Here is a 24,050-nt window from a genome sequence, read left to right on the forward strand (position 1 = left end):
AAGACATATTTGATAGGCTATCAATATATCGAGAAGTGATCGATCTAATTCGGCTGGCGATCGTATCAGATGTGAAGCACGGTGTACCCACTTGTGCAAATGAGTCCATCAAATCTAATGCGATCGGCACTAAATATAGAAGACCTACTGAGCTATTGATTTTGGAGATTTATTTACCACTACAAGTGTAGGTTTTTACATACTGTCCAGCTAAACTTACAACCAGAATGAATACTTTTATTTAAATTCTATCTTATCAACTTTATGAGGCCACTATTGCCACTGTCTACTATTGTGAGTCAAGTCTGGTGAAGTCTCAAGATACAGTTGCATCACCTCTTAAACTTCAACTACTGAACCAAGATGGACAAACAGATACACACTTTCTCCATATCGCTACCCTATATCATTGATCCCGATCAATAAGAACGAGTCAATAATTAGCATTTTAATCATAACCTAAGGTTCATTCAACCTTAAACTGGTTACTACTGTTACTTTTTATCCGACTGATAGTTATGAAATTAAATCTTTTGCATGGACTAGAATAAGTCTTTCTTTGCTCCATTTTGTTGTGTCCCTGTTCAGGAGTGACTAGTTCGCTGTTGACCTTAAAAATAGTTGCATTATATTATGCTTCTGGCTCTGAAGACAGATTATAACAGCGAGCTACATAGAGAGTTACTTTTTACGACTGTCCTGCCACAAGTATAGCAACAGTCTAAGGGAGGTTATTTGGAAATTTGTCCACATGCAACTTGAGTCCCACAAAGATTGGAAGAGCATACTGTTTACATTGGATAATCATGACACACTACTGACATCGATCCTAGAAAGCATTATGAAACAGATATTCCGTAATTAAACCTGTGTTTCTCAGAGACTGATCGTGTCGATCAGTTTAAATGGAATGAACAAAAAATTAATTCTATGATGGAGCCAGAGTTGTTAAACCTGGATGTGAACCGATTAGAGGAAGCAGTAATATGGGAAAAACTGCCACAAAAAGAGGATAACGCCTGTTGACATACTTTCAATAAGGAAACATGTTAGGAAATCAAATCATCTCCATAAAGAATTGGTGGTTATCTCAATACTAACCTAATAAATACAATATTGAAAGTGCCTCTGAACGTTATTGAATTCTATAAGCAGCTTCGAAGTATGTGTTGGTAATGAAAACACCGGACTTAGAGCAAAGCTGAATAACCTTATTCAGTACTGCGACGGAAGAACTTGTCCAGAGACATAACAACTCGGATATCAATCGATAAGTTGTGAAACCTTTCCAATAATAAAAGAAATTGTTCAAATACTTTGAGAAAGTCAACACGAGGGATGATAGTTTGTGGGTTAACTTGGAAGCGGATGAGTTACATTTCAGAATCAAATATTCTCAGAGTAATCAAAAACATAGTTCTAAAACCCACAAGTGAGTTTAGCAAATAATATGCGATTTAAGAGCCGCTGGAATAACACTCATAGATGACTACCCTCTCGAAACTAGTGTTTCAAATTGGTGACATTAGGTGACGAGTTGTCAGTTAACATTAACTTATATACTTAAATGTCAGCACTACTAATATTGTCGCCCCAGATGTGAGAGCTCTTTTGGAGACAATTATTACTGGAAACACAAGCCCTTCAACACACTCATCGAGTAAGATCTGTGTTTAATAACAAGTTATTACTCCTTTTATCGACACATCAGGGATACAACCTTTCAGAGCCAAGCTAACAGACTGAAGCAAGACAATTACTTCTGGTTGAAGAACAAATCTGAAAAACCCACTAGTTTCGAACAGGTGTCCAAAATTCATATCATATAATTTTTCATTACCACTGGATAACATCAATCATTTAATGAAAAGCGATTATTTACTTAGAAAAAAAATCTTCTATTCAAATAAAATCTCTCAATGGAATAATTCAATGATATACAAAAAATGTTCGTTAAAAGGGTTTCTTCATTTGATGATAGAATAAGTGTGACAAAATTCGTACAGAATGAATATTACAATTGTGTAGGATATGGTTAATGAGTTACGGCTTTAGAATTATTTGGAATAGTCGATTTAAGAAGTCAACTGCTGCAACCAATGTCAAGCAATGGACAGGGATCTGAAAAGCCAGAAATTAAAAATGTTACAATATCCGAAAATTAAAAGCGGCATAGTACATATGTGGCTAAGAGGTAAAATGACTAATCATCAGATAAATCTCAAATTACTATCTCTATCAAAGTGGTGATAGAAAATACGTTTCCTATTGAGATGGTGAAAAGTATGAACGAGATAATGTTGTGACTAGATTACTGTTCGTTAACAAAATTATCTATTTGTTCGGAGCAATACCAGCAAGTAAATACTGGCTTTTATCACATAAGTAAGTTGACGGAAACATTAGCACGACAAACGACAAGCAAAAATAATGTGAGGAAATACTGAATGAGTCCATGTTTCTTACCAAAAAACTAAGCAATTTAAAAATCTTTAACTTATTTATAGAACAAAATAAGTCTTAGTCTAATTTTCACTTTTAATGTACGAAATGTTTTTTTGGAATTTCTTAAAATTATTCGTTCTAATTATCGACTTACAAACAAAAATTACCTCAGTGAAGCAAAAGACGAAAACATACGTAACAAAACTGCTAAATTTATTGTATACTCAGCTAGACAAACACGCAAGTGTAGAGTGAGGGTGAATGTTAAAATGAGACAAGAAATTGTTAAGATATATAAATCAAACTCACCATCCGAACGAACATTGACATGGAGACGAAATAGAGGATAATTGATTAGTTCAGAAACAGTTGGCCTATCTTGAGCAAGGGGTCGCAAAAGACTCTATCAGACAAGTAGATTAAAATTAAAGGAAAATCTGAAATTCATACAGAAGTTAAAACAAAGTTCGTACCTCTGTTAAATATTAAGCGATTACATACATTAAATAAAACAATACAAGGATTAGAGAGAGCTAACTCTTGGTGGTCAAAACCTTGCCAAAACCGAAAATTACATGTTCGAACCTTTTGTTTATCGTTTGAAGATTCACTACCAAAGGTAAACGTGTTAACAGGGTTACGGTAATCTTATAAACATGCTGATGGGTGGTAATCAATGGGTAACAATTCATGAATAATTAGGATGAGTTTCTGTCAGCAATCTTCAAAGTCGTTTCGAACGCCAAACAGTCCATCTTATTTGTTGCCACAAGAACGAGAATAAACCGAATTTTTCTCCTTGGTGGGCAAATACAGATCTACTCAACGAAGATATTTGAGAAGGATTTCACCGACCGGTCTAGACAACAATAATTACGCTTCTTTCAAAGATGGAGATGAACTTGATATGATGGGATTAAAAAGTCAAAATTACATTTTTCTCTTACTTATTATGATTTTTGTTCAATATGACATATTTTCTTTTAACTCATTATGGTGATTATTCAGTATTGTATTTGTTATTTTGTATAATATTTTTAATTCTATATAATATACAATATTTAACATGAATTATACTCAACTTGATATGTTGAATAATAATAATTTATTATCATTGTAAGTTGTTATTGTTATTTTTTCATTGATGTAATCTTATTGATATAATTAATAATCAAAATGGATATACAATTTAGTATATAAATGAGTGTATTATCCACTAGGGTTGTCATCATATTTTGAGGTTAATAAATCTTCACTTGTATCAGTCTTTGTATTCTTACTTTCACATTATGGAAATTGCAGTGATTCCTCATTTTTGAGAATAAGTAATAAGCGATTCAGACATAATAATCAACCAAGACCAGATATTACAATTGGTGATTCAGTCATAACAGTTTACTACCAGTCATAACAATTGGCGACCGGGATGGAATTTAAACCTACACGGGGAAACCCCAACTAGAAGACTTATCAGAACTTACGGTCACGGTTGTAAGCAGATTGGAAAGATTTGAAAATCTAAGTGCTCCGATATCCAGAAACGAAGTGATTGTCGTATGACGCTTGCCATCTCTTTTATGTACAATATAGTCATCTCATTTATGTGGGGAACCTCTGATACAATTAATAAGTACACAACTATCTAATCTCACAGAACCTAACTTGTACATTCAAGTATTAATAAAGTACTTGGAACATTTATGTAACACCGATTTGAACTTGAGATTTTTGGAATCATCCTCTTCGGAAACCATTTATTTGGTACAAATTTAAGAGCTTATTTTTGAATTAGTACCATATGATCACGGTAAGCAATTAAATATACAAAAAGAGCAACAGCAAAACTGTCATTAAACAAAAAACTACGTTTGATACCTAGTTTTTAGCGGAAATTGTACAGTAAAATATAAAATAATCAGCGGACATTATAGATTTCTTAGACAACCACATTGAGCGAGATATAAGGATATTTGCAGACAAAAACATAAAGTATAGGTAAGAAACTATGTAAATCGACGGTGGTCAAGAGAATTCAAAATGTAGTCATTTTAAACCTTCTGTCATAAAACTTTGTAATACAATGTAAGTTATTTTTACGATACTCAAGGTAAGTTCCACTGCTGGTCAGTGTAACAGTTTTTGTTTATTGGAAAAGCACGGGACCAGTGTTAAACATTTAAAAATACAACTTTGATTGATTTCCCATTGACATTTTTCATAATAACAAAAAGCCGAGAACTTGAAAGCGCAGTCAAAGAATCAAAATACAGAGTTTGAAAAAACGAAATACTGTAAAAAGATAAACATTTGGTTTACAGAGTATTGGAACATAATGTAAAACACACGATGATTGATAGACACAATTTATATCAAAGTCACGAGATCTAACTGCTAATTTTGGTTGTGGAACACTAAATAGGATTCGCGAAATCTCACGAACCTCACAATCAACAGTTTAACATTTTTAATGTTAAATGAATGAAAATATGGAGGTCTCAATAAAGAAATGCCACAGCGAAAGTCAGTATATGATGATAAGTCAGAAATACTTAACGTTTTTACAACCAGGACTGCTTTAAAACCGCTTAATTTTTTTCTGTGTAGCTTATATATATATATATATATATATATATATATATATATATATATATAATTAGACCAACCGAAATTTGGAATTTTCTTGACAGTTATACTACTTAAAAAAATTCATATCTTCTACTTAATTATAGCTCCTAAAAATTCTGGTGCTGTGTAGCATAGAAAATGCGGCACATGAATGAAGTGATATTTTAAGAAAAAGGGAGAGTAAAGGGTTCAGATTAGCATAAACTAATCTAGCTCTAACTATACGTAGATTGATCTCGTCTGCCACACCACCACCGAGACTCACATAACTCCCTTGATGCATAAACTTTTCAAATACTTCTAAGGTATCATCACAAACTGTACAGATATAAAATTCTAGTCTTGCAGGAATAATTGTATTCAGGTGTATGGTATATGCCATAGTAAGGGACACTAATTAACAACTGACGACTTGTGATTTGGATGGTCTTTGTATCATCACACAGTAGGACAATCTAATTCGCATAATCGAGATTGGAACGTATTTCAACAGTTGACAGATTGACACCACCAATACCACGTCATTTCCAAAACGTCATCGACAACAAAGATAAACACTGATGGCGAGGATAGAAAATCTTGCCTAACTCCACTGTCGAACTGGAACAATCGATTGAGGTGATTGTGTAAAATAAATCTGTCTTACGTGGCTTAATATGTACCTATTATATAAGTAAGCTTGAAAAACGCCTGATACATTCAGGAACTATAATGCATATGAAGAACAAAGCATGTGTTGAGGGACTTGCTAGGGAATCTACTTTTTTGTCACCTCTCGTATGCGGGGGGGGGTGCTTATTGTGTTTAATATTTCATTTTATTAATACGGTCAGGTTGTTTCGAATAAAAATAAGGGGATGAAATTATACCTCCAATGGTTAAGTCAAAGCTGTAAAAACCTAGAACCCAAGTGATTCATAAATCCGAAGGAATGGATAAACTTATTATACTTATAAAAAAACAATAGAAAGTATTCCACGACGACGCGTTACTGCATGGAAAACAAAACATGTCCTGGAGATGGATTTGTAGAATCTAACTCGATGGATACAAATAACTTGCTTTATGAACACTTAAGATAAAAATAAAAGACCAGATCACAAAATTTGTATTACGCTTGAGCTACTATCTTAATAATAGTATTAGTAGTTATGCATTTTACTTACTTTTACTGCTGGTCTCAAGGAACCGGGAAGGACGGAAAGATCTGGTAAGCAATCGGTCTCACGAAGTCGTTCCCAAACTGATGCTGACATAGGACCACCCGCCTGCAATTGGAAATAGTTTGCAAAGAAACTAATTGATGCATGGATAGTTTATGGTTGCAACTAAATGCGATTAGACAGCTCTTAACGGTAAAATAAATCCAATCATCATACGTCTGTGTAGGTTTGCGCAGCGCCCACAATCAATAGACTGTAATAAACGCCATGTAACACGCATAAATATTACAAAAATTAACATGTGACGGAAAAATGCTGTGATTAGCCGATAAAAAACATTAAAAATCCGCGACAACATGTAACATATGAGCGAGAATCAATGACATGACTTTTCGACCATGCCTTATATTATACACGTAGACAAAGATTGACCGAACCGCTGCTGTTAAGATAGTTGAAAAGGATTGTACAGTGAACATTCTCACCAAAATTATTGGTCATATTTCTGCATTAAAAAATCATTGAACGCCCATACCAAATCACATGATTTTCTAAGGGGACCACCACTAAAGGTCTATATAGCGGAAATACGTTGTATGTGGTCTCACGGTACCCGATTACAATATATCTGCACACCATTTCTGGAGTTCATGTATATTAATGGTTTGGAATCAGGGTTTCTCAGTTGCTTTAGGTGGACCGTAGTTTAAGCGACAAATGTCTGCTTTTTTTCCCTCAATATTGTAAAACCACTCTCATCACGGGAGGACAGTGGGTAGAATAACCTAGGAAAAGGCTATAAATGAGTAAACGAATGACAGCATTTCGATTACACCAGGGGATTAGGAGACGTTTTAATGAGGACTGATAACTATGTAAATAAATCTTTAAACCCGAACAATGTCGTGGTTCAAAATCAACGAGACTAACAATGTTCGTATCCATACTTTATAACAGTATGATTATAGCTATTAGCAACCTACGGACAATGTCTCAGTAGATAGCTTTCAGTTATTAGTTCTCAGTGAAATTGTTAATTACAAACAAGTTTAACGATTGTAAGACACGACCAATAAGTAACGGCCACGTTCCCAATTATTCAAAGCAAAGTGTAAAGACACCAATTTGAACTCTCTTTCGACAACGAACCCAAACAACCCATGAGCCAGTGGATTTTACAAGCAGTTCAAGAAGCCCAACGACTTTAAATCAGAAGTTCTGAAAACTATTGTTCCATAGAGAAAATTAAATGGTATTATTTTAGGTTATTCTTTAAAAAACTCTGTGTTGTCTGGATTGACTTACTTACCTATGCCTGGTACTCCTCGTGGAGCGTAGGCCCCCGACAAAGATTCTCCAACTTCGTCCTGGACTCTCATTCCCAGTTGCCATTCACACCTTTGGTGTCTGCCTCCTATGCCCGAAACACAATGTGCTTCTTCAACTTCCTCTTTCCCTTTTCGCTTCAGGACTCCCAGTTAGGGCTTGTCTCGTGATGCAGTTCAATCTCTTTAATATATATCCAATCCACCCCCGACGTCTTTTCCTGATTTCCTGTTTAGTTGGGAGTCGGTTTGTTTTTTCCTACAGCAGGTTGTCGCGTATGATATTCGGTCAACGGACATTCAGTATCTTCCGTACACAACTGTTGATAAATACTTGTCCTTTTTTGATGGTTGTAGTAGTTCTCCAAGTTTCAGCTCCGTACAGTAGGACTGTCTTGACGTTCGTATAGAAGATTCTGATTTCGATGTTGTCTGACAGTTATTCTGAGGTCCATATGTTCTGCAATTGCAAGAACGCTGCCCTTGCTTTGACAATACGTGCCTTCACATCTGCATCAAATCCTCCTTTTAATTGATGATGCTGCTAAAGTATGTAAAACTTTCTACATCGTCTGATTCCACAACACTTTGTTCTGAAGAATGCGCTGATGATTCTGGATTCATGAGATTCCCATCCGGTAAATGCTTTATGTACTTCTTTGGACAGCATCTGTGCAACTCCTTGTGTGTGCGGAGCATTTTCTTCTTCATGACCAGAGTACAACAGCACATCCAGCGAGGTTATTTTTTTCTGTTCAGCTTGTGTCCAATGGGTTTCGCTTATTCTGAACATCTCTAAGTTGTGTCTCCTCATTTTCACAGCTGTTTGACTGGTGCTCCCGGTCTACCACATTGTCCGAACATTCCATTTACCTATGTTAATTGTTGCTCTGGTTGTTAGAAAGGACATCAGCTTGTTGACTTACGATGAATTTTTCGGGTTTCATCATGAGGCGTAATTACCCTTGTAAACGAAGATCCTTCAACTCTCAGAGCAGGGTTTAAATAGCTTAGATTGTTTTTTATGATTAGTATTTTTCTAACAAGGTTGTGTTCTACGGAATGGGGTTGCTGACCATATGCCAACCCTCCTCCTTTGTCTGGGCTTGGGACCGGTAGTATGCCTTAGACGGCTACAGGCGAAATTTCCACAATGATGAGATATTAACGTTAGGAATATTCAGTTTTTCGAATGCAGCGTGGAATATAACACGTGTTTGTGTCAATTCAAGTTGTCAGACTATACACACAGCGAAATAAAAATATCTAGACAAATCCCTGAGTGCTAAAATCGATAACAGGACCAGCAGTGAAAGAAAAGATTAGGTGTAGAGAAAGAGAAAAGATTTAGGGACTAAACGACTATGAAGAATGAATATATCTGCGCCAATGTGTATGGTCGTTAGCCATGTTACACAATATCTAACCACAGGTTATGAAAGTCGCACAAATAGTTAACACCTACCTACATCCCTCAGTCCAGTAGTCAGTAAGTTTATGTAATGATTCTATGGCTACATTGTTCGCCCCTACCTTTCTTCCGATCTACTCTTATACCAGCTATTGCCGGTGTGGTGGGCGGTGTTTAGGCATACATAACGTATACATCGACCAGGTCATTTGATGAAGACTCAGTACCTCACTAACTGACTTCCTACAATTATACAGTACACTACACGCTACCTCAGCATTGTTCATTTGGTGGTCTCAACCTTTATTTATTTAAACACATAAACAATGATACAAGAAGGCACCAAATACGTATGCGTCACATAATAACAATGAAACCGATTTGTGTGAGGGATTGAATGTTGCTCTGTCGCCCAAATCGAACCAGGTTCCTTTCTTAGGGGGCGACACACATCAAGCCAATAGCCCAGAGGTTTAATCCACCAGGCAGTATAGCGAAAATGTTTGAAGTCTGATCCGCATCAACGCCTGAACTAATGGTCGAGAGTGAAGTAGTTGAGCTCATCGACCCCAATGGGTTGGTGTCTGGTGAAATCTTGGCAAGAATTCAGAAAGCTCGGTTGACCTTAGCAAACTTGCGTCACCTGTGAAGTAGACAAGGTATCTGTCTGTCATCTAAAGGACGAGTAAAATGAGCGCTAGTTTGCTTCGTTCTGCTTTATGGCTATAAAATGAGGGCTTGAAATATAAGAAATATTGTATTCGTATGTTACTAGTATTCGATCATAAGTGTCTTCGAAGCAATGCTCGTATATTTTGAGACTACCGAGTACGCAATCCTGAGGTTACACGCAGAGGAACTAGGTAAGGATGACAAATCGATTGACGAGGTGGTGAATGTTTGCGTATGAGGTAGTTAGGATATGTATTACGTACGCCAATCTAATGACTAAGTAGATAAGTGATGATAACTTGTGTAGTAATAGGTTGGACGGAAGACAGACGAGGCCCTGAAATTTCATCCCACTGTGACATTTGGTATGCCAACGTGAACTAATGTATGTTCCAGGACCTACGATAAGTTTATTTATTTGAACACATAATTATTTGTAAAAGGAGGCACCAGACACATATGTGCCACACAATAACAATGAGGCTGTGAAGGGATAGAGAATCTAAAGTGCGTATAAGAAAAAGGAAAACAACAACGAACAGAAATTAGTGTATGAGAATTAAACAATAATAGTGATAATGACAGAAGCAGTTCAGTTAGCAAAGAACACAACCAGAATGTCTACAACAGCTGACTCACCGAATGATAAAGCGTTATTCCCAGTGCATAGAGGTCCCGTCCAGTGGCGGCTCTGGCAGGTGGACTAGGATCGTTTAGTCTTGGGAGATAGCGCCCATCACCTAAATCTTCGCCATCACGATCTTCTCCAGCACGTGATGCACGCCCGAAATCAGATAACTTAAAGACGATCCCCGCAGCATCTCCGGCAAGTAGAAGCTAAAAAAATGGAAATGGGTGCAAAAATAACTTGGAACTGACTTTTGTAGATAAATGTCATTTTTCAGATCTAATTACGATAAACCGTCTGTCCAAATGTTAAGTGAATATGCAGAGTGGTCTAGAAGTCCAATTTCGACTAAGAGTTTGTCTAGTCTATCATATAAATTTATCGTACACTTGTGACAGAATAACTTGTTGTTTAACGAGATTTAGTTTATTATACCAACGCACGTAATCATCTTAATCTCAAGAGATCTACAAACATATCAACCTTACCTAGGCTAATATGATGTAACTAATTTTTGGTTATGCAACAAAAAGTCACATACAATGCAGAAGTTAGCACCTTGAGATTAATAAAATCTTACTAGTCTTAACAACCAAGATAACTACAATTAATTCCATTGATTCGTAAAATATACTGGCAGTTGGAATTGTAGGAGGAAGTGCTCTTTCGACCTAAAGATTATTAAAGGTCATACAAATCCATTCTCGATATTTTTGTTATGAACAAACATAGAACGTAGATGGTGGAATATGTATACTTACATGAACTCCCTTAATACGACATTTGAGTGAAAAGATGGAAAGAATTTTTCTATCATTATTATGAGTAAATGAACAGTAGACCGAGTATGATTTAGGATGGTAAAGGAATAATGTACCGAATATCACAGCTATGTAACTTGTGATTTATTTTCTCTAAGTCTGTTAGTATAAGTTTTAGGATAGAGAAATTCTATCTTCAAAATTTGTGGTAAGGTCAAAAATTAATCATAATTTGAGGAATTATTTGATTACTGTGAATGTACAGACGATTAAGAAACACCTTCCATAAAATGTTGGATCCACGTGAAATAGACAGATCGGCAGACATACAAACACCATTAACATAGAGTCATAAATGTCATTTGTAGAAGTTGCCGCACCACATCGGTACGACCAGATGAAAAAAAGATTAAAATAATGTAGCAGCAATGATAATGAGAAGGGATACTGGAACTAAAGGTCGAGAGGAAGATAACGAATGTACTTGAGCCATTTTCCAAAAGATTACGCTCTGTTTCATCGAAAGTCTTTAGGCGATGATCGCAATTATTGCGTAGAAACCAACTATACAACTTAAATCAACTAATAAGGCTCAATCCAATAGTCAAAAAATTAACGCACTGATATGTTTCAATGTAGCCTCACTTACCTTTCTTTACATCTACTTCTAAACTAACAGACATCATTTATCGAGGTACACAATGGCTAGGTAAACGTAATATGTTTCACCTACATCAGTTAATGAAGATTTAGTGCATCTTCAACTAATTTCCCTACTCCGATAAGTATACTGTTTCTAATTTAAAAAGCTCACTTGGTTATTCATCGAAATCTGATAAATGTTTCGAAGACACCCATCATCAGAAAACTTTCACCTAACCATACCTTCTACAATCGAAAACCACTTCCCACATACCCTTTGGTCGGCAGACGGAAGTCTCACCTGGACTACAGGGAACGTAAGTTGACAAAAGAAAATTAGGCTTTCTGAATCAATTCCGAAATTTGGTCAAACGCAAGAATATCGAAGCTGATGAAGCTTCCAACATGAATGAACTTCAATGTAGACTGACTAAAATTCCACACTATGATCCTGAGCAGTTGTGGACAGTGAAAGCAAACACAACTGAGGAGCCGACAGCAGTGGACCAATTTTCAGACATATCCTAACACTCATCGTCTAACCTATCAAGACTCAACCCAATAAGAGATTCTCTTGTTAAATTAGAATGCGCAGATGACATGGTTCTGTTTGGTGAAGACGCTGAGAAAATGGAGTTTTCTGATCTCATTAACTAACAATTCAAACACGTTTGGGATGCATTTCTATTCCGCTAAGAGAGGAATTGTTTGAAGACTGATCCGCATCAACGCCTGAACTAATGGTCGAGAGTGAAGTAGTTGAGCTCATCGACCCCAATGGGTTGGTGTCTGGTGAAATCTTGGCAAGAATTCAGAAAGCTCGGTTGACCTTAGCAAACTTGCGTCACCTGTGAAGTAGACAAGGTATCTGTCTGTCATCTAAAGGACGAGTAAAATGAGCGCTAGTTTGCTTCGTTCTGCTTTATGGCTATAAAATGAGGGCTTGAAATATAAGAAATATTGTATTCGTATGTTACTAGTATTCGATCATAAGTGTCTTCGAAGCAATGCTCGTATATTTTGAGACTACCGAGTACGCAATCCTGAGGTTACACGCAGAGGAACTAGGTAAGGATGACAAATCGATTGACGAGGTGGTGAATGTTTGCGTATGAGGTAGTTAGGATATGTATTACGTACGCCCATCCAATTTATTTATTTATTTATTTATTTAAACACATACATATTGGTACAAAAGGGCACCAGATATATATGCGCCACACAAAGCAATAAAAACAAGAAGATAAAGGATGGAAAAAAGGGACTGAAATGTACAACCGAAAGACTCTTTCAGTTAAGGAAGTTAAAACCACTCTTTATTTATTATTTATTTATTTAAACACATACATATTGGTACAAAAGGGTACCAGATACATATGCGCCACACAAAATAATGAGAATGGGAGGAGAAAGGGGGAAGATGCGTATACATAAGGAAGAAAAAAGAAAAAGAGAAGAGTAATGATGGGGGAACTGAAATGTACAACCAGAAGGACTCTCTCAGTTAAGAAAGTTATAATCACTCTTTATGAAGAAAGTAAAAGAAGGTTACAGCTGGCACGCTACTGGCTTTTATTCTGAGCCATATGTGGTAACGTCTCTAGCCACTGTGTTGCACCATCTCTCGGACCCCAGCCAAGGAGTCGTGAAGGACCAACAGAAGCTATTCCTTTGCAGCTTTCTTTCATACCACGACACCATGTCAAACACAGACCACCTCTTCGCCTTCTCTAACCAGTCCCAGAGTCGAAAAGTAATGCACAACGTGGAATTATCTAGGACGACATTCGTGGAATATGTCGATGTTTCAAGATAGTAACACTAATTGAATTATCACCGCTGTGCCCAAACACACAATGCCGAACCTCTGCATTACCAACAAGGTGTTGCTACTGAATGTCAGCAATCCTTCGGAGACAACGATGATCAAACACAGAGAGTCGTTTGACATCCTCAACTCGAAGACGCCAGGTTTTACAAGTGTAGAGCGGAACTGCTCTCACTGACACGTTGTAGATCCGACCTTTTACAGCCAGACTAACACCACGAAGGCGCTAAAGATGACCTAGATTGACATAAGCCGCTCTGGCTCTCACTATACGTTAATTAATCGCATCACTCACGCCACCACCAGCACTTATGCAGCTACCCAGATACATGAACTTCTCGACTACTTCTATCTGCTTACTACCCAGGGCGAGTGCTGGATCATGGTCTTGCAGTCTTATAAAATTATTTTGCACTTCAAAGATGCGGAGCACATACCATATCTACGGACACTAATTGCCAACTGATTAAATGCGGATTGCATAACTTGCGTATCATCGCACAGGAACATTCAAGTCTTCGGCTAGTACCACAATACCTGTCTTACGCATTTTTTATCGAAGAACAACTAATCACTGGTAAAATTCATCCTTGGTCGCATCCGGGCTGCAGTCTGTCGGAGCATAGGCGGAGATGACGAAAAGACATCGTTTCGCACACCGATTTCTTCTCGCTTTCATGGAACTTTCTAATCTAACAACATATAACAGACTGTTAATGGGAATCCAACAGATCAGTGTTGCCTCATTTTTAACGCTTAATGCGACACCAACGCCAGCAAGACCAGACGATTATGCCACAGGGTCCCTGGATAAACGCACGTAAAACAAGCTTTTCAAAGCGACAGATGGAGAGCGGATTTGTAGTACTTCACTAGAGTCTTGAATACGGGTCTCCGATAGACAACAGACGTCGGTATTAAGACTTTCTAAAGACATAGTCAACCCTATCTGTTGTCTGATCTGCATTAGTGTGCGAACGTTGAAGGAAGCCAGTTTGAATGGTATACATGGTTTCAGAAAGGCTGTTTCAACATTCGTATTCGGTGGTAGCGTTCAATTTCGACCAGTCAGTGACTCGAGATCGTTTAGATAGAACAGAGTTTACACCATAGGCGAGCTGCTGTATAAGTTGAAAAATAAGGATATACAAAGTGGGAATAGAAGAGAGTAGATAAGCGACATAGTACATTAAAAAATAAAAATGAATGTTACTAAATGATTGTGAATGTGATTTGTCTGAATGCTAATTGAAGCCGGAATTATATTCCCAGTAGTAGTCGTCATTTAATTTGTGTGTGGGCCGTGATACTGCCCGTCTGTCCACACCGAAATAGGTGGTTTCCTTAGAGGGCCACACACCCAGAGCCTTCAACCTAAAGGTCTGGTCCACAAGGTAGTGGAGCAACGTTAGGAGATGCAGTCCCATGGTAGCCGGTGACCAACAATAGGTTCATACGCCACTTGTTCCCTCAGGATCCAGGAGTCCATGTGCACCATTGGTTTGGAATCAGGGTTTCCCAACTCCCCTAGGTGGACTCACCGTGTCGACCAACCCGGTTAAGGAGCCTGACATTCGCTTTTCGGCCTCTCGATTTCGTAAACAACATTTTCGCCGCGAGAAGGCAGTGATTAGGACTTCCGTGACAATAATTGTATACGCCTGACTATGTGAGAGCATCTCGAGGAGAGCTGACTTTCCTCAACCTCGGTCGTACCAGGGCATTTTGGGGCTTGAAACAGGAACAATGACGGGGCGGATTCTCATGCATATAGCACACAATTCTCTTTGAACCTAGCACATGACAATGCCGTCATGCACTGTCCCATCGCCCTTGGCATATCAGGCAACCTGGAAGTCAGGAGAACACTATCAGGACATAAGACAGGCTAGGTACGCTTAGTACATCTAATTGACTGTGACAGGACTGAGAACCAGTCTCCGGCCTAGAATTATCCGCTCGTTATCTTGCACTTCATTTTGAATATCAGTATTTCTTCCTGCAGACCATCCTTCAGAAACAAATCAATATTCGATCGTTAACACCATTAGTGCTATTGCATTCATTTTAACTTCTGGGTTATTCATTTTGCTAATTCCTTGTTATCCTGGTTCGGAACAGAAGATAGAAGTGATACGCATTTATGCCAAGCTTTATGTCGATTATGACTGCCTGACCGGAACATTGTTCAACTTTAAGCCAGTTTAGAAGATGGACGTCATGTGTATCTTATAAACCTATATGCAAGAGAATAATCAGTCAGTCAGCTACAACGTAGGACCAGGCACACATATGCATCGGTCCAAGTTGCCATATCTCGTTAGCACAACAAGATGAACACCGGATTCATCTGTCAGTCAGTTAGTTAGTTACAGCGTAGAACTTCGTACGTACGTACATCAGTTCGAGCTGTCATACCACATTAGCACAGAGATGCAGTTGTCGATTCAAATTCCATAGTGGTAGAAGTAGTAAGAGCATAAGCATTATGTGAAAGATTAGGGTTTGAAGATGTTATTCAAGGATTATAATACAGTGAAATAAATTTGGAAAGAGAAAAAAGATAGAGACGTGAAGAATTCAGAAGATTAGAATTCGGGAGAACACAAAGAGTGGATGCACCTTTGCCATTGCAAACGATTTTGAGCCATGTCATTCAAGGTCTCTAACCATCGATTGCTATCATCTCGCGAATCCCAACCAGGTAGTCTGTACCTACCAACATGGCTCAGTCCACTTGTCAGTGGCTTCATGGATTTGTGCCACGTTCTGGTCTGGCCGCCCCTAGCTTTCTTCCAACCTACTCTTACACCATAAAACATGGCACGTCGAAGCAGTCGGTGATTGGGCATACGTAACACGTGTCCCAGCCATCTGATCTGGTGAAGTTTCACTACTTCGTCAATTGATTCGCCATTCTTACCTAGTACCCGTTTCCTAACAACTGCATTACTTACCCGGTGGTCCAAGGATATACGAGCAATGCTTCAAAGACACCTATGATCAAACACTAGTAGCCTACGAATATCCTCTACTCTTATCGGCCACGTTTCACTGCCATAAAGTAGGACAGAACGAACTGCTGCACAGTAAACCCGTCCTTTTGTTGCTAGACGGATATCTTGCCTATACCATAAATGACGCAAGTTGGCAAAAGCTAGACGAGCCTTCTATATCCGTGCTGAGATTTCGTCACATACCAGACCACAAGGGCTGATGAGACTTCCAAGATAAGTGAAGCAGTCAACACGCTCAACTACTTCACTCCCTATCATTAGTTCAGGTGTCGATGCAACCCAATCCTGAAGTAACATTTTGCACTTCGAGGGAGAGAATCGCATTCCGAACATGCCTGCATAGTTGCTTATAGTGGTCAGAAGACTGCATTTTGTCAGCGTCTTCACCAAATAAAACTATGTCGTCGGCGTATTCTAAGTCAACAAGTGAGCCTCCCGGTAAAAGTTCAACTCCTGGAGATTGAGATGATGAAAGTGTTATCTCTAAAAGTATGTCAACGACAAAGTTAAACAAGAATGGAGAGAGTGGACAGCCCTGACGAACACCACTTGAGGTAATCAATTCTGATGACAGTTCGCCATAGGCTCTAACTCGACCAGTTGTGTTCGAGTAGAGAGCCCTTATGAGGTTAATGTACTTCTTTGGTACTCCTTTCAGTGACAAACACTGCCATAGAATCTCACGATCAACGGAGTCAAATGCCACCTTAAGGTTAAGAAATACTACGATTGTGGGACGTCTGAATGTATGTCTATGTTCTAGGACCTGACGTAGTGTAAATATCTGGTCTATGCAACCACGTCCAGGTCGAAAACCAGTCTGGTTTTCTCTAGTCTGCTCTTCACGAGCTTTGGTTAGGCGTCCAAGTATTATTGAAGCTAATATTTTAGACACTATATTAGTCAAACTGATCCCTCTGTGGTTGTCACAGGAGGACTTTTGTCCTTTCTTATAGACTGGCACAATCAGTGATTGGGACCAGTCAGATGGAATTACGTCCAGTTCCCAGATTCTACCTAAGACATCAGTCAATCTCGTTGCTAGTACTGGACCACCATCCTTAAAATTCTCAGGAGTAAACCTGTCAGAGCCTGCTGCTCTCCCTCTCTTCAGATTTCCTATAGCTTTTTCAACCTCGTAGAGAGTTGGAGGATTTACGTCAATTTGCCATTCAGGACGACTGGGGACCGTGGGTAACTGAAGTGTGGCTGAAGGCCAAATGAACTGATCCCTAAAGTGTTCTGCCCATCGATCCAATCTCCTGGATTGAGAATGAATGATATGCCCATCTTTATCTGAGATAGTTTCACTGATACTTGGGTTTCTAACACCGGATTCATAGAAATAGTTAATTTAGTGGTGGTAGTATATAAAATATAGGTTGTATATAAGGATATAGTATAGGAAGAAAGAACGTTATGAAGCAATTCTAATCTTAAGGTTTAAGGGAAGATAAAGAGTGTATACACCTACGCCATTAGCGAAACAAAACCAAAAAAGATCATGAGGTTTAAGTCATAGGAGTTGGGGGAAGACAAAGATTAGATGAACATGCGCCATTGCAGACGATTTTGAGTCCTGTCATTCAAAATCTCTAACTACTGGTTACGATAATCACGCAGACCCCAACCAGGTAGTCTGTACCTATTAAGAAAAGTCAGTCCAACAGTCAATGACTTCACGGACTAATGCCATGTTTTGATTTGGCCGCCCCATACCGGACAACACCCGTTGAAGTAGGCGGTGGATGAGTATATGTAGCACGTCCTAATCACCACATCAATCAGTTTGCCATCCTTACCTAGTACCCCATTCCTAACCCAGGCATTGCTCACTCTGTGGTCCAGAATACACGAGCAATGCTTCGTACGCACTTATGATTAAATACCGTTAACTTACGTATATTCTCTATTCTTAATGGCCATGTCTCACACCCATAAAGTAGAACGGAGCTGAGAATAATAAAGTACCTAAATAATAGATACGGTCGGGCTAATGTACATTTGTGATATTTTTAAACTGAGAATAACTACAGGAACTATTCAGACAAAAGCAACCAGAATAATACAGAAGCTTTCATTACTGGAGTATACTTTACTTTTGGACTGAAAAAAACGTAAATACGGCTACTGGCTGCAACTTATGCAAAGAGATCAGAATACAAACCGACCCCAGTGAGACAAACCCATGAGATGTAGTCTTAATTCCACCGTTAATATTATGTAATCCCAAATATACAATGGAGAAGTGCATAGTAAACAAAAAAGACCCATCAAGTTTGCATGTTAAAATATGATCTTTGTGATCACATCCACAACTTATAATTTAAAATGACTAGTGTACTAGATTAACAAATTGGATAATTTAAACCACAAATATTAAAATCAATACATTTAAAAGATGACAAAAATTTAAACTACGGAAACCCGAAAACAATCATAAGTATATATGAATTCCAAGGCTATTTGATTAGATAGCTTAAACTATTTTCACTATCAGAAAAATAACAGTATTTCCAGAATACTCATGAAACAGAGTTCAAAATCACCTCAGGAAATTTAGAATCGGTTATACTCAATAACTAACCTTATGACAGTGGCGTTTGGCATCCATTTCTATACAGTCTTTAGCAGACGCCAAATAAGCTTCAGGTCTGCTTAGTTGTATGAGGATATTACTCGGTTTGACATCACCATGGACCATCGACCAATTGGTGTGCATATAATGAAGAGCGCTAAGAATGTGTGACGCCAAGACAATCAACGGTTTTTCTGATAAACGGTTACGGTTTGTATCGCTTGGAGAACCAGATGTAGGAGAACCAGGTATTTCGTTGTCATTGTGGTTGGTTGAGACAAGGGACACAGCTTCTGAAGTGTCATTTTGTCTATCTGGATACAGTAAGTGAAATAGACTGCCACCCAAGCACAATTCCAACTGTGTATACACAGAGTCAGCCTCATACCAGGAGCCGAAAAATCGAATTATATTGGAATGTTGGAGCAATGCCAAGGCTTGTACTTCATTCAACATTTCAACGGATGAACTAGAATAATGTAAGTTTTATCGAAATAAACAATGTTTTTCAATACGTGCATTTGTACATGTGATGTCAAGTTCGAGAAGGTGTATGATCACTGCTTTAAAAACTGATACTTCGGAGAATTCAGTTAGTCGATCCTAAATTGCGTATGACTGAGAACGGACGCAAAAGTGACAAGCGGCTTACTTACTAGGTCAACTGGCGTTACCCAACGACATAAACTCTTGGGTTGACAATGAAATGAAAATCCACAAGAACTTTTATTAGTAGGCCTGAGCTTAATAGGGATATTTCGTAAATTCTAAATCCAGACGATTGAACGCTTAGATTTAGAAATAGACGACCTTACACTAAACAGCATTATGACAAATCTTGCACACTATTTTTTCACCGATTTGTCTGTGATGTTTCACTTTTACTGTCGTAAATACAAACAACGCAACCTGGTCAACGTATTCCCCATTGTTTTTTCTTAGGTTCTCCAAGATCACAGGTACACCTTGCTGAAAAGTGCTAGAAAGCATGAAATCTAGGTACAGGGTCTTTTTGTCGACTACCTCCAACTACCACCTAACACCTCGACATGGTGAACGCGATGTCGAGTAAGCTAGACTAGTGGCCACATTACAACGGCCGATAGTATTCGATCTGCACTAAGAAGGACCTGGCATACCACATCGGTCACTCACCACCCAGTGATAAATCAATAGTATATACTCAACACACAAAAAGACGGCTTTTGACACAAAACAGAAATTTCGATACTGATACAAGTTAGTGTCAATAATATGATAAGTACTTCGTAAAGTCATATTACCTTACCTTCCATTAAGATGTTCGAGTTCGAAGTCGCAGCGTGACCTCTTCAAACAATATAAAACTCCACTTAGACGATGTCTAGCCTTATACAACACAGCCAGTCTAGTTCGACATATATCAACAAGGTTTGAAAATGATCCTGCAAGACTGTTTATCCATTAGACAAAATTAAGTCAATTACTTGCTACAGTTGAAGATCGGGTTCATTCCAATAGGTCTTTCCTCTTGATATCTTTCCCCCGGTGTATACTGGCTCATAAATCTATTTACAGTGCGACGATTTAGTAAGTCAGGACACACATCTGCGAGGCGAGCATATCTTTCCACAGTTGAAGTTGTTTGCTGACTGATTGTCATAAAGGTGTGCATATTTAGGTCGTCAACCACGGATTGCCTTTTCCGCTGCCCTGAGAGTGAATCAGCTGTGTCCGAAGAATTACAAGTTTCAGGTGTGAAAAGAAGGCGCGGGCTCATTGATAAATTTGCAGACTGTGAAATTCGTGCGGAAATGTGCAGCGCACGTTGCTCCATACGGCGAGCATAGGAAAGACTATGCTGTAAATGGTCACTTAGGTAACCCTTACCGATCGACCGGTCAGACAAGTCTGGATTAAAGACATGACCATCTGGAGACGGGGTGTCGCGACCACAGTTAGGAGACATGCAACTAAAATATCCTTTTGCAGGCTGGGAATCGATTTCTAAAGGGGAACATATTGCAGACGAAAGCCGACTTCTTGAAAACAAGGGAGAAACTTGCAATCCAAAGTGCTCTGCAGAATTATCGTTGTCTGAATCTCTGTTACATAGGGAAAATAGTGGTGAATGATCTAGACCATGTCTTGAGATTGTCGGTGTTGATGATGATGGGGACTGAACAACTGTACGTTTGCTGCGCTTCATCATATCACCAGACCTTTTTTAACGTTAACCCTTAGTAATTTGGAGTTCAGTCAAGAGATATAATGTGTATGAGATCAAGAAAACGTAGGCCAACAAATCAATGAACGCACAACGTGAATCAAAACAAATGGCCGTAGCAGGAGTTGAAAACTAGAAATTCACAACAATGAACTTAAATAAATCCTATCACCAAGCTCAGGAACTGATAATACCGCGCCACAGCCACAGACCCAAAACAAGCGGCAGAGTTTTGGCTTTGTACTTGTTCATGTAGTCTAATAAAAATATTCAATATCCAATATCCTGTGACTAGGTAGAAAAACTCTTTTCTCAATGTTTCGGAACAGATTCAGATTTTCACAATATTATGTTCATCCTTTAAAAATTAATCAGTCGTGTTGGTAACAATAAACTGTATACATCTATCTTCAGACATCGATAGTTAGGATATGAAGTCTCACGACCCATAATATTCCTTGCAGTTTCTAGTCCTGTACAGATCCTGTCTCAGTTTGAATGCAGTGATAAAGCGTGCTGCTTTTAAGTCTTCTGATAGACACTTCCAGTAATTTACCATTCGGTGTGAGTAACGGACACAAACGATTTGATCTGTTTTCGAACTTTCGTAGAATGTCCTCTCAGGTGATCGGTCCTAAACGGATGGAAAATATGGTGATTATTATTACCGAAATCGTCACCCAGTTTATGATAAGCCAGTATCAAGTCATTTCATAACGTATGATAGGATAACGGTGGCCTCAAAGCTATTCCTTTTTCTGTGATCACTGCTTTCTGTGACCTGAATATTTATAATCCATTAAATTGTATAGTACCATTGCACTTATTGTGTAGCCCAATAAAACACCGCGGTTACTTATTTGCATCGACACAGTACTGTCAGAATTAACTTCTAATGAACACCTTAACATCCATACAACCAGTTAATCCAGGTCCTCCTGTAGCATCCTATCGCACACACAATGTGTCGGTCTCTAAAACAGTATTCCCTTTCACGCTGTTTACGATAGCCGCCTGAATTAGCTTTTTATTTTAATCTGACGACCACAGTGATTAGGCTTATAGGTCGTTAGTTACAAACTTCAACTTTTCGCTTTATAAACCGGACTGATAATTGGATCTTTACAGTCACTTTGCAGTTAAGACAGCCTTGGAGGCATATCAAACAATGTTGCCAGAGGTTCGCAAAGGAAATCCTCCAGTTCACTCAGGATTCTAGGATGACCATTATCAGAAGCAGTGGACTTTTCTGCTTCGAGATGTTTAACTAACTCTCAGACAACTCCTCGTTAATCACAGGATTCACCAGCAGTCATCCACTATCACCATTAATTATCGGCCTTTCACCATCGTCTGTGGAAAACGATTCACAAAGACATTCCAACGAGGCCTAAGGTTTCGCGACATCACCTCTTGCCAATATTAACGGATATTTTTGGACCAGAAACAGCGGAAACCCATAACTTCCCTGAATTTGTCTCGTTGTATGTGAAAACAAACTTTTCGGAATATTTTTACAATCTCATACCAAATTTTTTTCATGTGAATGTCTACCCCTACTTATCTAATCTTTGTATGCATTCCTAGCCTTAGAATGATTGAATATACACTGTTCAGACCCTGTGAAGATAATCATATTAAAATGCTTTTTCTGATCTTCGTGGGGTTCTCTGACCTCTTTAGTTACCCATGATGAGCAGTTACCAGGTCTATGTGGTATTAAATCCGGTATACACGGGAACGTAACTAGGCTAAATTTGCCTTTAAATGTAGAACATATTTCTTCAGTTGACAAACAAGTATTTACTGACTATTCTGTTGTTACAACACACACCTGTCTGGGCGATAAGTTTACTTTTAACACATTTGGGCGAGGTCAAATATGATAATATGCCAGCACAACCCCTAAACATGATTAATAAAACAGCATGATTTCTGCTAGCCGACAATGGTAGAATATTCGGGTAGGCAGTATCTTCGGTAGCATGAGTAAATACTAAGTCTGGTGAGGAATATCTACTGTTTGAACCAAGACTTGTGGGTTTGAACGCATGCTGTATCAAAGTATGTCCCACTACCGTCATCAGGAGTCTACTATAGAAGGTGTTTTCAGATCCCACGACAATCATTTCAGTTAGTATACTATGCAATGCACCAAAATTTCTTAATAGCAGGTATCTGATACTGCTACCTCGTGAATGAATGCGCCCCAAAATGAAATTATCGACTAGTCAGATTGCGTCACGATAGCCGACACTGAGTATAAATGTATCGTTTTTTAAAGTAAGTTTGTTGCATCCCGAAAAGAATTGTGAATGGTGACTTTTGAGGACTATTGATGAACCAATGTAATATGTATATTTCCGATCGTATAATTGTTAAGTAACTAAACTATTCATATTCGTGTTCCTCTTATCATTAGCTTTATTTTGACCTTTGAACTATTATTATACGATTCTTGAGTTATCATCAGTTTATTGATTACTTTTTTCCCTATTCACAGCCACATTTGGCTAAATATTGTACAAATGTTATTTCCTATTTTATGGTACGATGTGGTCTGTTTGGTTGGTATATAAACCCAGTATGTTTGTGAATAATGATTCTTACCACAGAGGCTGTTATTTGTGTTTTGGACTTAACTGGCTGGGTTAGGCAGAAGCAGGACCGGTTAGCGCCCTAGACTGCTCGTACGGTTTCGTGTGTCACTGTCGATAATTCGCTGCTCCCTGATTGGCGGTCTCATCAA

The 24,050-nt window shown here is 38.4% G+C and overlaps 1 protein-coding gene across 1 annotated transcript in view; it reads right to left on the reverse strand.

Moving 5' to 3' along the window:
• Positions 1–21,520, reverse strand: part of Smp_167940 (kinase) — a gene marked incomplete at its 3' end in the record, with an annotated part of 47,469 nt that extends 25,949 nt beyond the window's left edge. The window contains 8 exon segments of the mRNA XM_018788651.1: positions 2,104–2,121; positions 2,755–2,848; positions 6,237–6,338; positions 10,281–10,439; positions 10,444–10,478; positions 19,197–19,564; positions 20,384–20,527; positions 20,562–21,520. Of these exon segments, the coding sequence (XP_018654173.1) occupies positions 2,104–2,121; positions 2,755–2,848; positions 6,237–6,338; positions 10,281–10,439; positions 10,444–10,478; positions 19,197–19,564; positions 20,384–20,527; positions 20,562–21,286 (1,645 nt within the window). The 5' untranslated portion in view covers positions 21,287–21,520.
• Between the last annotated feature and the right edge of the window lie 2,530 nt (positions 21,521–24,050).

Source organism: Schistosoma mansoni, chromosome W, assembly GCF_000237925.1.
Source record: "Schistosoma mansoni strain Puerto Rico chromosome W, complete genome".
In the NCBI taxonomy this organism is placed as follows: domain Eukaryota; kingdom Metazoa; phylum Platyhelminthes; class Trematoda; order Strigeidida; family Schistosomatidae; genus Schistosoma; species Schistosoma mansoni.